Source organism: Podarcis gaigeae, assembly GCF_964106915.1.
Source record: "Podarcis gaigeae genome assembly, chromosome: 16".
Taxonomy (NCBI): domain Eukaryota; kingdom Metazoa; phylum Chordata; class Lepidosauria; order Squamata; family Lacertidae; genus Podarcis; species Podarcis gaigeae.
The window spans coordinates 37,348,019-37,364,650 of record NC_139693.1 but is presented as its reverse complement, the minus strand read 5'-3'; the positions used below and the strand labels follow the sequence as shown (position 1 = coordinate 37,364,650).

The 16,632-nt window shown below is 46.1% G+C and overlaps 1 protein-coding gene across 3 annotated transcripts in view; it reads left to right on the top strand.

The window, feature by feature from the left end:
- The window catches only part of LOC310834264 (acetoacetyl-CoA synthetase-like), a 51,749-nt gene extending 35,368 nt beyond the window's left edge, over window positions 1-16,381 (top strand). For 2 of the 3 annotated variants that reach the window (XR_014559124.1, XM_083717815.1), the window contains one exon: window positions 15,574-16,381. Coding sequence is in view for 1 of the 3 variants with exons in the window: in XM_083717815.1 (XP_083573941.1) it covers window positions 15,574-15,579 (6 nt within the window). In the remaining 2 variants the exon portion in view is untranslated. Of the gene's footprint in view, window positions 1-5,872; window positions 6,452-15,573 lie in introns of those variants that run through there. The other variant, XR_014559125.1, reaches the window with a different exon arrangement.
- Window positions 16,382-16,632: the final 251 nt, after the last annotated feature.

Below are 16,632 nucleotides of genomic sequence, written 5' to 3'. Positions count from 1 at the left end.
ATAGTTCATTATATTCTTCTATTGTTCAATTAGTTTAACAAGTTGCCAAGTGGAATACAAGGTAGGCAATTAGCTTGATCTAATGGCAATGAACTCCTGAATGTGGGTTACCAAAAATATCCTTTATAGAGCTCTTCTTGCAAATTTTACCAATCAGTGAACAATAGAAAAAAGAAAGAAAAGGGGTCCGAAAAAAAGAGTGTGTCCAGAAATTTATCCATGGGTGGAACTGCTCTTCTTTGCTTTTATTAAACGGCAGTGTGAGTAGTGAAGGAGAACATTAAAATTCTACCACCACAAACTTTCTTCTCCCATTCCTCATAAAACACTGTGGGTATGTCAAAACAAAATAAAAAAATTCCTTCCAGTAGCACCTTAAAGACCAACTAAGTTAGTTCTTGGTATGAGCTTTCGTGTGCATGCACACTTCGTCATCCCTGTCTTTGCTTTTTATTTAAGGTTTAACATGTTTGATGCACTGAATGGGCAAGATCATGATCGTTTTGATCTGATCAAGTATTTGTGAGCTTTTAAATGGAGTGTGTGTATGTGTGTGTATGTGTGTGTATCTGAAGAAGTGTGCATGCACATGAAAGCTCATACCAAGAACTAACTTAGTTGGTCTTAGTTGCTACTGGAAGGAATTTTTTTATTTTGTTTTGACTATGGCAGACCAACACGGCTACCTATCTGTAACTGTGGGTATGTCGTCATCCCTGTCTTTGCTTTTTATTTAAGGTTTAACATGTTTTGTCCCATTAAACTTTAATTAGTTTAATGTAAATGCCCAGTGCGCTTCCATCGTCACAAGTCCCACTACAGCAGAGTATTTCGCACAGCAGTTGAAGAAGGGCAGGAGAGGCAGTATCTTTTCAAAGAGGAGTCTTGGAGCATGCGGTTTGTAACTCAAAGATAAGGTTTATTTACAAAACAAAAAACAACCCTGGCGAAGAACCACACATCTCAGCAAACACGCCCAAAAAGGAGAGAAAAGGGAAGAACAAACACACAGGAGACTATTTATACAAACTCATGTTCCTGGAAGCCTAATGACCTCCATTTAGATACCTCCCTTGGGCTTGGTGTTGCAGGTGACCTGCTTCGCTTTTGCTGTCTGCTAGGCCTACTGACTGGCGATGTTGGAACACTCCTAGGTTCTGGCTTTTCTACCTTAGGAGAAGAACCTTGTGCCTGGTCAGAATCTGCATCTGAACCATGTGCACCATCCTCTTCTGGCTCACTACTCTCTGGACTTTCATTCTCAGCATAAATGCCTAAATCATCTCTCAAAATGTCAGGGTTAGCATGTAAGTGAGTCCATCCGGATTGCTCACAAAATTCAGCGCTCCTACTGAGGACCACTCTTGTAGTATCCCCATTTGGGTTCACGAACCTCCAAGATTTGGCGTGTGGTTCGTACCCACAAAAGATGAGTTTCCTAGCCCTTGGACCTCCCTTTTTCCTTAACGCTTTTGGGATAAGTCCATAGGCTGGACATCCAAACACCCGAAAGTAATTAATTTTGGGCTTCTTCCCATATAAAGCAAAATATGGGGTAGTGCCAATTACAGAATTATATACTCGATTCAGAATATGAGTAGCCGCCTGCCAGGCTTCCGCCCAGTAACTTTGAGGGAGTTTAGCATCAAACAACATAGAGTTTGCCAACTCTTGCAGAACCCTGTTTTTACGTTCGGCCACGCCTCCTTCTTGGGGGGAATAAGGTGTAGACAGACGATGCTTAATTCCCTTTTTCTTAAAGAAATTCTGCAACACAGACCCGGTAAATTCTGACCCTCTGTCTGTCTGAAAAGCAAGTACTCTAGTACCGAATTCAAGTTCTACTGCATGAACCCAATTTTTAACTGTTTCTGCAGTATCTGCTTTTGTTTTGAGAGGAAAAAACCATGTAACCTTTGTTTTGTCATCCGAGAGACACAGTGCATACCTCGAACCTCCCATGCTAGCAACAGGCATTGGGCCACATAGGTCCATATGCACAAGTTGGAATACTTTGTCAGATTTTCTATCTGAACTGGGATAGCTGCATCTATGAACCTTCGCCCTTTTGCATGCAGTACAATCCAAATACTTAGTACATTTGTTCATTTTGCACCCTTCTGATAATTCAGGTTGCCTTTTAACATACTGAAAATTAATATGTCCCAGACGGCGGTGCCATAAATGGACACAAGAATTATGGGTAGGTGAGTTCACACAACCAGCATGAACCTGTTCAACTTCATCTGGACTTGTCTCAAAATAATATAACCCATCTCTGCATTCCACCTGCAAAAGAGATACGTTATTCTTTGAAATAGTGCAAACCCCATTTTCAAACACAGTTTTAAACCCATTTCTATCAAGTTCTGACACAGACAAAATACACCCCTTCAATCCCTTTAGCACGTAGGCATCAATTTCTGTTTGCAAACATTTCAAGAACACTGTGCCTACGGTCTCTAAGGAACGTTTAGTTGAATCTGCCATTGTCACAACTTTAAGGGTTTGCAAATGTCTGCAATTCTGCAAACGGACACTAGATGGCGCCACCAGGTGGTGAGATGCACCACTGTCGATCAACCAGCGTAGATTGCTGCCTTGGCCACGCCCTTGCATCAACGCCATTACTGAAGCCATGTGCTGTGTGCTGTGGGAGTAGCCACGACCTCCTCCTCTTCTTCGATGTCCCCTGGAACTCCTTGTCCGGTAACTAGGGGTAACGGCCTTGGTGCTGTCTTGACCAGGTTCACGTGTGCAATTCCTAATTAAATGGGAAGGGGAACCACAGCGAAAACAGTGTCTAGCTGCAAAAGCATTTACTGTGTGCTCAAACTCAGCATCAACACTCTTAGGCACAGCATAACTCCCCTTTAAAGACAAACCTCTTTCTCTTTGCCTTTTATCCTGTTCATCTGCAAGCCGAGATGAAATGTATTCAAGGGTTAATTCAGTTGAAGGCATAGCTTCCAAGGTTAGAGCTAGAGTCTCATAGCTTTTATCAAGAGAAGACAACAATATGTATGACTGCTGCTCCATAGAGAAAGGAATGCCCAGCTGTCTTAGTTGATTAAAGGCAGACACCATTTTGGCAATATGTTCTTTCACACACGCTCCCGATTGGAGACGTAAATCAAACAAACATCTTGTAGCATGGATCTTGGCCCCCACAGTGTTTCTGGAATTTAGCCGCTGCAGAACCGTCCAGACCTCATGCGTGTTCTTTAACTCAGAAACGTAAGGCATTTGCTCTGGTCCCACTGCCAAAACTAGTAGACCTTGGGCTTTCCTGTCACGTTTCTGTGAAGCTGCTGCTGTTGCTTTGTCTTCTGCAGACGCGTCTGCAGGTGCCTGTAAAGGCGGTGCTTCAGTACAACTCCACAAGTCTTTTGCTTGCAACCAAACCCTCACTCTAGCCTTCCAATCTTGCCAATTTTTCCCATTGAGTCGCGTAAACGGGACAGAAAAACTTTCCTGGGACTCTGCCATCCTCCCTGGGGCTTAGGAACGATACTCACACACCTGTAGACCGTCTCCCAGCTGCTGAGGTGGCTCCTTGAAGAATAAGACGTCTTCCAGCGAGTACAAACTGCTCAGTGCCTGTTTAAAACTTTTCTAGGCACATTGCAGGACTCAAGCTGCTTTGAAGGCTTTCGTTGTCGGCAACCGCTTCTGTCTTCGCTCCAGTCCTTTCATAAATCACTCTGAACTGCACTCCTTAGCTCCTTCTTGACGTACAAACACCCATAACCTGTCCCATTAAACTTTAATTAGTTTAATGTAAATGCCCAGTGCGCTTCCATCGTCACAAGTCCCACTACAGCAGAGTATTTCGCACAGCAGTTGAAGAAGGGCAGGAGAGGCAGTATCTTTTCAAAGAGGAGTCTTGGAGCATGCGGTTTGTAACTCAAAGATAAGGTTTAAAATGGACAACTGTGCTGGTGTTAAAACCCCAATGGAGCTAAGTTACATAAAGGATGCTCAAGCCGAGCAACAGACAGAGTTCAGTAATCCCGGGGTTTACCAGTCAGCGATAGGCAGTCTACTCCACATTGCACAGTGGACTCGGCCCGATATAACATATGCTGTCAACATGCTGTGTAGACAAGCTGAAAAACCATCAATGCATGCTTGGCAAGGAGTAAAAAGAGTTTTAAGGTATCTCCAAACTACCAAAAGGTTTCGCTTAAAACTATCAGCAGAGGGCAGCACACAACTTGAATGTTGGGCCGACAGTAGTTGGGCAGATGCTGGACCAGATAGAAAATCAGTGTCAGGAATGGCGATAAAATTTGGAAATGCACTAATTGGTTGGAGATCAAGAAAGCAGTCACTTATAGCTTTAAGTTCAACTGAATCTGAGTTCAATGCATTATCAGATGCATGTAGAGAACTGGAATTTTATAAGCAACTGGTACAAGAATTGTTTGGAGAATGTTCCCTACCCATCAGAGTGTGGGAAGACAATCAACCTTGTATTAAACTAGCTAAATCAGGTCAATTCAAGGCACACACAAAACACTTGGATATCCGTTATCAAAATGTATGCCAAAGTGTAAAACAAGGTTTAATTGAACTAAAGTATTGTCCAAGCCAAGAAAACCTTGCAGACGGTTTTACGAAAGCTTTGGGTCCGCAATCTCATAAATGTTTCTGTTCAGGTTTAAATTTGAATTAAGGTTGGTACAGCTCAGTGTTACGAGCGAGAGGGGGTGTTGCTATCAAAGGGTTAAAAGGTAGCAGAAACGCTCTAATCACTGAGCAGCTGGAGGTCATTAGGCTTCCAGGAACATGAGTTTGTATAAATAGTCTCCTGTGTGTTTGTTCTTCCCTTTCTCCCCCCTTTTTTGGGCGTGTTTGCTGAGATGTGTGGTTCTTCGCCAGGGTTGTTTTTGTTTTGTAAATAAACCTTATCTTTGAGTTACAAACCGCATGCTCCAAGACTCCTCTTTGAAAAGATACTGCCTCTCCTGCCCTTCTTCAACTGCTGTGCGAAATACTCTGCTGTAGTGGGACTTGTGACGATGGAAGCGCACTGGGCATTTACATTAAACTAATTAAAGTTTAATGGGACATGTTTGATGCACTGAATGGGCAAGATCATGATCGTTTTGATCTGATCAAGTATTTGTGAGCTTTTAAATGGAGTGTGTGTATGTGTGTGTTCAGAGCAAAGGTATGAAAGAGAGAGAGAGAGTGCAAGCCAAACAAGAAGTTTGGACAGTGATAAGAACATAGGAAGGGATCTGCAGCTGGATCAGACCAAATGCCCATCTTCTCCAGCATCCTGTTTTCACTGTGGCCAAGTGGGGTCCTATGGCAAGCCCACAGGCAAGACATGAGCACAACAGCGGTCACCTCCCTCGTAGTATGGCCTGCAACAGTGGAACCAGGTCATGGGCATCATGGCTAGCAGCCAGCCATTAAGAGCCTTCTCCTCCATGAACTTTCCCAATCCCCGTTTTAAGCTGTCTAAGTTGGCAGCCATCTCACTAGTTCTTACGGGAAGAAATTCCACAGTTTTAACTGTGTGCTGTGTGGACTACTTCTTATGATCTGTCCTGAAACTCCTGACATTCAGCTTCAATATCTAGCCCAGAGACCTAACACAAGAGGGAGAAACGATTCGCTTTCTCTCCATTGTGCGTAGCATTGTACACCCTCAGCATCTCCTCCCTTTCTAGTCTTTTTCCCTAAACTCAAAAGCCTCAGATGCTGTAACCCTTGCTCATATGGTAGCTCTCCCTTGATCATTCTGCTCGCCTGTGTGAATGCCTCTTTTAAAATCCACCCCAGTAACAATCCACAGGATTCCTAACATGGCACAGGAAGATCTGACACTTCTCCCTCTTTATCCAAAACCTCCCTGCAGCGATGGTATTGATCACAGAAGGAGTTAATGACATGGCAGTCGATGAAATCACCAAGGAATTAAGTTCAGGCTCAGGCATTATTAGCTCCTGACTTGAACCAGAACTTCTTGACATCATCTTGACATCTGTTTCCGACAAAGACAAAAAGTGCATGTACCCCTCAGCATGCCACAAAGGGAAATCGGGATGCATATCCTTTGCTAAGAGAATCATAGACTCATAGAACTGCAGAGTGGAGGGTTCCTGAGAGTCATCCTGCCCAACCCACTGTTAGAATTCCTGCTCCATGATTGCAGTCATGGGCTTTTTGTCTATCACATGACGGTATATGTTTTGACTCCACAGTGACGGAGACAGGATGTTTGTGTTACTGTGTTCCGTGAAGTGGGACTGTTGTCGTTTGTTCCTTTTCTCTTTGCTGTCTGATGCTTGAGAGAGAAGGAGCCATGTTGCAGTGCTCTGTGTGTGTTTATATGTAAATAAAGTAGATTAGCCAAAATGCTGAGTTGCTGAGGTCTGTCACGCAAGATGCGCAAACTCTGCGGATCCCTAAGTGTGCCAGTGTCGGTTGGCATCGGTCGCTGTGATGTTCAGGGCAGAAGAAAGCTTATGAAGCTCTCAAATGATCGAACAGGAGGGAGAGAACATGCCAGTTGGGCATGTGTATTTGCCAGGGTCATACTCAAGTGTAGGCTGAACTCCTGACACCCACAACAAGGCCAGGATCTCACCCCAGCAGGACAGGTTTACTGGAGGCTGAGAGCGCACACTCTCCCCTTAAAGCCGGCTGCCTGTCAGGAATGTAGGCACTTGGGAGACAGAGAGGAGGTGTGGCAGGGGCCAGAGCTGGAGTCCACTGCCTTCTGCTCCAGCACTGGACAGAGGTAGCCGCCCTCTAGCCAGTACCAGTGCTGCTATGGGCACCCGCATAGCCACCTGCCTCCCAGCCAGGATGGGGCACATGTCACACCTTTTGCATGGCTGCACACTCTTCTCTGCTCACTCAAATGCCTGAGGAATTTGGAAGTACCTGCTGTGGCTGCCACAGTCAAGGGCGAGAGCCGCAGGGCTAAAATCTGGGGTGTCTCGATTAAATCAGGACAGCTGACGGGTTTGAGTCTGACAAGCTCTCCGCTCTTGACACCAGCTGGGATTTAACCCTCAATTGAGACAGGTGTGAGTGCCTGAGACAAAAATTATGGTGGCTTGCTTATGGCACAGTGGCAAAACTGTGATAATAAAGAGTGGGGAATTCAGCATTATTGTTCAAACCATCTAGGCAGATTTTAGAATTTAAGAAGAGTCCTTCTGGATCAGGCCAAAGGCCCACTTAGTCCAGCATCCTGTTCTCACAGTGACTCTTGAAATGACGCCAGCAGGGCGTGATTCTGTTTTGAGGCATAGCTAAGTACACAGATCCAGTGTGAGAAGTTTGAACATTCTTAATGGTCAGTATATTGTCACACCCAGCTGGGGACTTCACAATGGACCTTCTTTGTGGTAAAACAGACAGCTCATTGCAAGAGCAGCAGCTGTAGAAATAATGACGTAGAGCAGTCTTTGCCAACCTCATGTCCTCCAGATTTTTGGGTCAACAACTCCCATGCAGGTGGTGTCAAGATGAAAACAGGCCTTCCCAGTGGTGACTCCCTGTCTGTGGAATGCTCTCTCCAGGGAAGTGCACCTGATGCCTTCATTGTTTAGGTGCCAGGTTAAAACATTTCTGTTTCCTCAGGCCTCCTGGCCATCGCTTAATGGGGTGGGAAGAATTGGATTATTTATCTAGGATGAGCATGTCCAGGTATTGTGTCTTATATTGGTTGTTGTTGTTGTTTTAAAGTGTTTTAATGCCTTTTAAAGATGCCTGCTTCTTGGAAGAAAAGCAATGAGAAACCTAGACAGCATCTTAAAAAGCAGAGACATCACCTTGCTGACAAAGGTCCGTATAGTTAAAGCTATGGTTTCCCCAGTAGTGATGTATGGAAATGAGAGCTGGACCATAAAGAAGGCTGATCGCCGAAGAATTGATGCTTTTGAATTATGGTGCTGGAGGAGACTCTTGAGAGTCCCATGGACTGCAAGAAGATCAAACGTATCCATTCTTAAGGAAATCAGCCCTGAGTGCTCACTGGAAGGACAGATCGTGAAGCTTAGGCTCCAATACTTTGGCCACCTCATGAGAAGAGAAGACTCCCTGGGAAAGACCCTGATGTTGGGAAAGATGGAGGGCACAAGGAGAAGGGGATGACAGAGGACGAGATGGTTGGACAGTGTTCTCGAAGCTACAAACATGAGTCTGACCAAACTGCGGGAGGCAGTGGAAGACAGGAATGCCTGGCATGCTGTGGTCCATGGGGTCACAAAGAGTCGGACATGACTAAACGACTAAACAACAACAACAATGCCTTTTATGCTGGAATACACCTTGAGAAACTCTTTTCTGTGTGAAAAGTGACAAAGAAATATAGTAGATAAAGGAATCACTAAATAATTTTGGGAATGGGCACAGATCCTAACCCCAGTCACCCACAGCTTCTCTGGTTTAACCACAAAGAAGAAAAATGCTAGGTCATAATTTCCTTTCATATTATGAATTCGAATATCTGAGGCCTGGGACCGAACACTCCCAGTCAGGGGCTGGTCCCCATGCATTTCTCTTTCTACCTCAACAATTTTAAATTTAAACCTGGGAAATCCAACTGAAAGCCACCTGTGTGCCGTTTTCCAATTCAGCGCCACTTTGATTCCCTTCAGTCGCGAGCGTCACCATCTGACAAACCCCCTCGCTTTGACAGATGGATGAGCTTTGTGCTATCCTCCCCTTAATGTGCTCCCTCGGTTCTCTTACAAAATTTCCTCTCAGGGATTCTTGTTCCTAAGCAGAGAGAGAGAGATAAATGGCTTGTCGCGTTGGAGAGATGAATAACCACACCCAGGACGGTTCATATGCTGCTTTTTCTATTCCTCCCATCTCTCTCTCTCTTCCTTTCTTCCCCCCTCAGCAAAATCCTCCTAATGTGGTGTCATATCTCCTCACGAGCTCTAATTAGTCTCTCCTTTCCAGTTGTGAGGGGGACGGATGTCAACAAGTCTGTTCCCATAACAGGCTGGAGATTAAAGATGATGCCTGCCACCCAAGGCGAAGGGCGCTGAGGAGCTGGAGAGCCCATGGGGAGATCACAGAGGGAGAAATCCACATCTGCAACTCTCCAAAATCCAGGCGACTGCCTCATCAGTAATTCAGGTCTCAGCGGAGAGAACCGTTCCGCCTAATGAGGACACTTCCGTGCTGGAGGGTTAGCATTTGTGTGCATCTTATCTGTTGCCAGGATGCTCCGACAAGACTATTTCTCCCAAAATGTCAAGCGAGCAGAAGAGGCAAGAAAAAGCCAGTTTTGTTGATGGAAGTGCCCTGCCCTGGTAGAATCATAGAACTGCAGAGCTGGAAGGGACCCTTGGGGGTCATCTAGTCCAACCCCCTGCAATGCAGGAATCTCAACTAATCTAATGACAGATCCCACTCGGCTTTTCCTCAGTTTCTCATTTTGCCAATCTTAAATTCAGCTCTCCACATTCTCACATTGGTTTTGGATTTATTTTTATTTTTTTTGGCTCGCTAAATTCATCGGCATTTTCGTGTGAATTTGTCCTACCGCACTCATTTTTCCAACCAATTTTCATTAATTAATGCATTTTTTACTAAATAAATAAACAAACACAGAGACAGACAGACAGACAGACAGACAGACAGACAGACAGACAAACAAATAATTATTTATACCCTGCCCATCTGGCTAGGTTTCCCCAGCCATTCTGGGGGGCTTCCAACAAAATATTAAAATACAGTAGTCCTTCAAACATTAAAAGCTTCCCTAAACAGGGCTGCCTTCAGATGTCTTCTAAAAGTCTGGTAGTTGTTTTTCTCTTTGCCATCTGATGGGAGGGCGTTCCACAGGGCGGGTGCCACTACCAAAAAGGACATCTGCCTCGTTTCTTGTAACTTGGCTTCTTGCAGTGAGGGAACAACCAGAAGGCCCTTGGTGCTGGACCTCAGTGTCTGGGCAGAACGATGGGGGTGGAGACGCTCCTTCAGGTATACTGGACCGTGGCCATTTAGGGCTTTAAAGGTCAGCGCCAACACTTTGAATTGTGCTTGGAAATGTACTGGGAGCCAATGTAGATTTTTCGAGATCGGTGTTACCTGGTCTCGGCGGCCACTCCCAGTGAACAGTCTAGCTGCTGCATTCTGGATTAGTTGTAGTTTCCGGGTCATCTTCAAAGGTAGCCCCACATTGCAGTAGTCCAAGTGGGAGATTACCAGAGCATGCACCACTCTGGCGAGACAGTCCGCGGGCAGGTAGGGTCTCAGCCTGTGTACCAGATGGAGCTGGTAGACAGCTGCCCTGGACACAGAATTGACCTGCGACTCTATGAACAGCTGTGAATCCAAAATGACTCCCAGGCTGCACACCTGGGCCTTCAGGGTTACCCCATTCAGGACCAAGGAGTCCTCCATACCTGCCTGCCTCCTGTCCCCCCAAAACAGTACTTCTGTCTTGTCAGGATTCAACCTCAATCTGTTAGCCGCTATCCTTCCTCCATTTCTGTGGACACTTTACCCCAGCTTGTGCATTTTTCTTCAACTTAGGGCTTGTCCATATTCCCACTTTTTACATGACCATAAAGCAAATATGTGAGAGTTTTCTGGTTGTCCTGTGCACAGATCCGAGAGGTTTTTGTTTATCCTGCCACTTTCCCTGGGAAAACCCGCTTTTTCCTGCTGAATTGGAACAATGCTTGAGCACTATAGTTTACCCCTCACAGAGCTACAATTCCCAGCACCTTTAAAGAACTACATCTCCCAGGATTCTTTGGGAGAAATCATGTGCTTCAAATGTATGGTGGATCGCTACCTATTTCCTTTTCTTCCTCCTTGTTTAATAACGGTTACAAGATCAGGCTGTGTTGCCACCATCTACTGATTGTAACATTATTACACCTCGCGTGCAATCGAGCATAAAGGCCCATATCTCTCCAAGACATCTATAGTCTCTAAAACAGAGCCCGAAATATTTTTATCTTGAAGGCAGCCCCAGAGACAAATGTGCAATGCCCAGCTCATTAATTTCTTTTGAAAGAGAGGCTCTCTTTCATCCATGTGTGGCAAACAACCCCATATTACAGTCAGCTGTTTCCTCTACCTTAGAAACTTCATCAAATCAGTGTAAATCTTCCCACCAAAAAAGGTAAAGGCAAAGGACCCCTGACAGTTAAGTCCAGTTGCAGATGACTCTGGCGTTGCGGCGCTCATCTCGCTTTATAGGCCGAGGGATCCGGCGTTTGTCCATAGACAGTTTTTCCGGGACATGTGACCAGCATGACTAAGCCACTTCTGGCGAAACCAGAGCAGCACACGGAAACGCTGTTTAGCTTCCCGTCGGAGTGGTACCTATTTATCTACTTGAACTTTTTGGCATGTTTTCGAACTGCTAGGTTGGCAGGAACTGGGATGAACAACGGGAGCTCACCCCATTGTGGGGATTCGAACCACCAACCTTCTGATCAGCAAGCCCAAGAGGCTCAGTGGTTTAGACCACAGCGCCACCCGTCTCTTTCCAACCATACATAAATTACTCCGAAGTAACGTGGGTCTGTCTGTTGCTCTGACCCAGCTTCTGTCAAACTAGCAGTTCAAAAGCATACCAGCGCAAATAGATAAATAGGTACCGCTGCAGCGGGACGGTGAACGACATTTCTCTGTATTCTGGTCCTCTGTGCAGCAGTAGCAGCCCATGGTCAACTGGGCTTCACTGTCCAGGGTTTCTTTACCTTTACTCCAAAGAGCACAATGTCCCGTCAAAATTCTCAACAGAATGACTTTTCTCAGCTCCCTTCTTAACTTGAAAAACCAAAAATCTGGCTCTGCACTTTCACTCAGGCCTGCTGCTGCCTTTGCTCCGGGGTCTGATATTGGCTGGACTAACGTGCTGGTGGTCTCATGAACCTGTGTCATGGGCTGGCTGGATGCAGAGGAGTGGTGGGGGCACCAGCTTGGGAACCCCCAAGGGAAGAAGGCTCAGAGCCAGGGGACTGGTGGTGGGATGACAATGCATGGTTAGAGGGAGAAGAGGGAGCAGGCTGGGAGGAGGAGGTGTCAGAAGCTGAAGTAGTAACAGGGTTTAGTGAGATGGGAGAGTCTGTGGCAGAGAGCAGTTCAGGATTAGAGGAAGAAGCGGAGGCTGGTGAGGAGGGCGGCCAAAAGGCAGAGATGAATCAGGCTGATGCAGAAGTCAGGGGGCTCCCCCTCCTGCTGCAACCAGCTTCCCTCCCCGCTGGATTCACAGAACCAGAAAAGATATGAAGAGGGTGGAGCACAGCCAGACAAAGCGACAAAGTCCCAGACTGCTTGGGAAGGACCTGGGGGAGGAGGAGCCTTCGGAAGTTGTGGGAAGAGTTGCTGTGCTCACTAGGCCTGGCCTCCTGAGCTTTCTTGCTTCTTTGAATAAAGAGTTAACTTCACTGACGCCATGTGAGTTATTGCTGACCTGCTCCCGGCACCTGCTCCTGACAAACTATGACCTCAAGCAGAGTATTTCCCAGTATGGTGGTCTCAGGGTCGTCATTGGTGTCTTCTCATGTCCTCTTGAACTTGGTAAGGAGCTTCTCTTTCTCTCTGGTCCATTCCAGTCCTGGGCTGGTACCACCAGGAAGCGGAGAGACACAACCAGCAGAAATTGGGTCAGTAACGGACTGGTGGCTTATGAGTGGAGCCAAGCAAATCCTGAAGGTCATGGATGGCAGAACCTGGAACTTCTTTGTGCTGGGTTCTCCAACAGAACATTCCATGGCCAGCAAGTGGATTTCTAGGTCGTCATTACATGGAGCAGCAGTTAAGGTGTTGGAAATAAACTGGGAGTGGTCCTGTCCTGTCCTGCAGTCTGACAAGGCCAGGCTCATCTTTGGGGAATGCAGAGGTCTGAAATTGCTCCAGCAAGGAACAAGCCTTTCATAAGAGATAACACCAGGTGCAGCCTAACTATTAACACCAGTTGTGTTGCAAGATGCTTAAAGGGTTCCAGACTTCTCCGGTAACTTCCAGCTGTGACAGAGCAGGAGAAGCTCAGGTCTTCCAGGGTCTTTCACAGTGGGGACCTCAGAGTCAGACAGTGCCACACCTTCATTCTGGGTGCAGGTGGTGGACCCACAGGTTCACTGTTATAGCCATGTCTCTGGGGCTGGCACAGGGTGCCCTTCAGAACCCTTGACTCTGTCACCTGATGAAGAATCCAACTCCTGATCTCTGACAGATCCAAGTTCAAATCCCTCCTCAGCCACAGAGCTTGCTGGGCGCCTTTGGACAACAGTCTTTCAGTTGGACCAGACTTTACACGATCGTCGTGAGAGTAAAACTGTGCAGGCATGTCACAAAACCTCTTTGAAAGAAGAGAGGGATAAAAATGTAATAAATGTGAACCAATTCCTAGACTCTGGCTTGAGACGGTTAACCTGGACCGGTGCCCAGCCAGCTTGGTTGTGACCTTTTTGTGAAGAAAAACTAAACTGGCCTCTTTCTTTGGGTGGAAAGGAGAGAATAATGGGAGAGGCTGAGAACTATGCAGGCTTTAGATGGACATGGGGCAAAAGAAAAAAAAGGAACAGCAGGTCATTTGGAGAACAGCTATTAGCCCGATCCCATTCCTTTGTCACGAATTCAAAAGCCCCATTATTCTCGATGCCTGCCCCTCCGCTTCTACTTGACCCCAGAGCAGCTGCCAATTCTTCATGAACTGTGCCACTAGTGTCCCTCCCTCTGCCCCTCCACAACTCACTGTGAAGACATCTAAAGCAGGGCAACCTCTCCGCAGCCCTTCCTCTTTCCTCGTTCCTTCAGTTTGACTTGCAGACCCAGTTTCATTCGTGTCGTTGAGGATACAGTCTAGGATGGAGGGATGGAGGAATAGGCCAATTTTGGTTCCTCTCAGTGTCTCATTTTGCCCAGTCTTAAGCTTGGTGCTCCACATTTCCACACCAGTTCATTCTTTTGCATTTTAGTGAAAAGTTCTAATATATGCCCATCTGTGCATGCTGTTTTGCCTAATATAAACATCTTTGCAAAGCATTTCCCCACAATGTAATGCATTTTTGCAGTGTCATTTTCACTAATACAGTGGTACCTTGGGTTAAGAACTTAATTCATTCTGGAGGTCAGTTCTTAACCTGAAACTGTTCTTAACCTGAGGTACCACTTTAGCTAAAGGGGCCTCCTGCTGCTGCCGCGTGATTTCTGTTCTCATCCTGAAGCAAAGTTCTTAACCCGAGGTACTATTTCTGGGTTAGCGGAGTCTGTAACCTGAAGCGTCTGCACCTGAGGTACCACTGTATGTGCATTGAATGCACACTTTACATGAGTAGATGCATTTTTACACACTACTTGAGCTGGAGAATTGCATTGCAAAATTCAGGGAAGTGCAGATTTCAAAGGGTGGCTAGCTGCTGAAGAAAGTGCGGATTTAGATAACTTTGGCTGTCAGTGAGAACTGAATCGAATTTCTCTTCTAATTTCTACCAGGACATCACACCCTCTGGTAGTTGTCATTGACCTCTTTCAAACTGTGATAAATTTTCATTCCCCCAGCACAGCAGTAGAGGCTCATGAAATCATAATTAATACACTTTCCCGCTTTCATTCTTTTTTTGTTTCTTTTAAACGAAGAAAATCCTACAGTTCAAGCTTCCCAAACAACCTCCCATCTGCCTCACATGCTGTGGCAATGAACTCTTCCAGATGGCATCTGAGCATCCTCATGGATGGCTCTGCGTGCTAATGGCTCCCAGCTAATTCTTAGTAATGAGCGAGAGAACATCTGGAATGGATCTGGGTGCCTTGTTAGAGTCCCCTTTACCTGAGCAGAGAAACTGCAATTATGCTCTGACAACGGGAATATTAGAATTAATTGCACAGCGCAAGGCGGGACTACCCTGCTCTCAGAGGGCAATTTTGGTTAGGGCAAGTCGAGTTCCTTCTATTGGCAAGAGATACCATGTGGAAATAATGAGCTGTGTTTTTGTCCAGACCTATGCCACTTCTAGCAATTCGAGAAGCCTAGAAATTTCAAAGACCTGTAGCCAGATGCAATATACTGAATTATATCTATGGCAGGGTGTTCCAATTCCTGGCCTGAGGCCTGCATGCCTTGAGGCCTTTTTTTGGTGGCCCTTGGCAACTTCTGAGGCCCCCAATCTGGTGCCCTCCAGATGTTGGACCACAACAGGAGCAGGAACATTTTACAGCCCGAGCCTTCACACACCTCTCTCCCCCCCTTCATCCAAGGCAAAGAGGCATTGTCAGAGTTGAAGAGTGTTTTTCCAGCCAGGCAAAAGCAATAATGGAGGGTGCAAAGCAAGAGCAGTGGGGAGGGTGGGTGGAGTGGGTGGGGTGGGCTGGGGAGAGTGCTGAGGGGCCAGAGAGAAAGGCTAGGAGACTCCATTCAGCCACCAGACCTGTGCTTCTCCACTACTAGGCTCCAAGATCTGAAGACCATCAGGTTGGGACAGCCACATATGTGTTACCCATGAGTTTATTCTTGAAGAAGTTTCACCTTGGCTGCTTTTGACCAGTGTCAGTGCTTCCTCTCACTTGCCTGCTGCTGTGTGACAGGAGGTTTTCTCTGTCTTGACTCTTCTAAATTCTGCCACTCAGGATTGAAGGGACATGGATGGGTCCTCCAGCCCTGCTGTGATTAGCGGTGCCCAAAGGACCAGCCCTTTGTTCAGCTTCCTGGAAGAAGTTCTCCATCCACCTGCACTTTCCTGTCCACCTGCTGAGAGCTCTCATCGCACAAATGAAGCGTTGCTGGCTTCCTTCTTCCAGTCTGTCGCTGCTCAATGAGGCATTTTATGTGAAACTTCATCCTCCACCAAGTAGTTGCAACAAAATTCTGTGAGTTTGATTCCACCTGCAGCTCTCCTGGTTAACGCTGTCGCTTTATGGCTTCTGGTCGCCAGGCGGTGTAGGAGGAAAGCTTGCTGCTGTCTGGAGGTGCTGGGATTAGTGCACAGTTCACTGTGTGGTGAACCACTGAACTGCGGATGGCAGCTTCTTAGCAAAGTACCTTCTGGGCTGCTGCTGTCTACCCAGTCTGGTCATTAGATCTCATTGAGATTCCTTGTACCTCTCTATAGTCAATGTTTTCTGCTCCCCCCCTCCATATATATAGCAGTATCATCTGTGGTGCAAATATATGTTATATGACTAGTGATGCTTGAGGAATGAAATCTTTGCAAGTCCCTACATGAGATGATCTGATCCACACCTTGGAGTAATGTGCAGACTGAATTTAGCAACCCACCAGGTTTTGCACTTTCTCCAAATGTTGGAACACTGTTCTCTGCAATCTAAGCTAAATAATGACAAACATGCATTTTAATCCACGTTTTGAGAGGCAACCCTCATTATGTATCTTAAGAATAGTTGCACATTTAAATACACATTAAAATATGGATTTAGATAGCATTGTGAGACGTTTTTTAAAGTAGTAGCTGAATATTGCAGGAACATAATTAAGGACTGGCAGTTTTGCTGGTTCTCTACATGGCACAGTTGACTCCAGGTTGCCCCATCAGGAGTGCACAGCAAGCTAGACCAAAGAGAACCAAAGAGTAAGGTCAATAGGACTTACTTACAGGTAAGTGCCATTAGAACTGCTTCACCTTCAGGGTGCATCCAGCCCAATGAACTGGGTCATTTGTCTTCTTGATA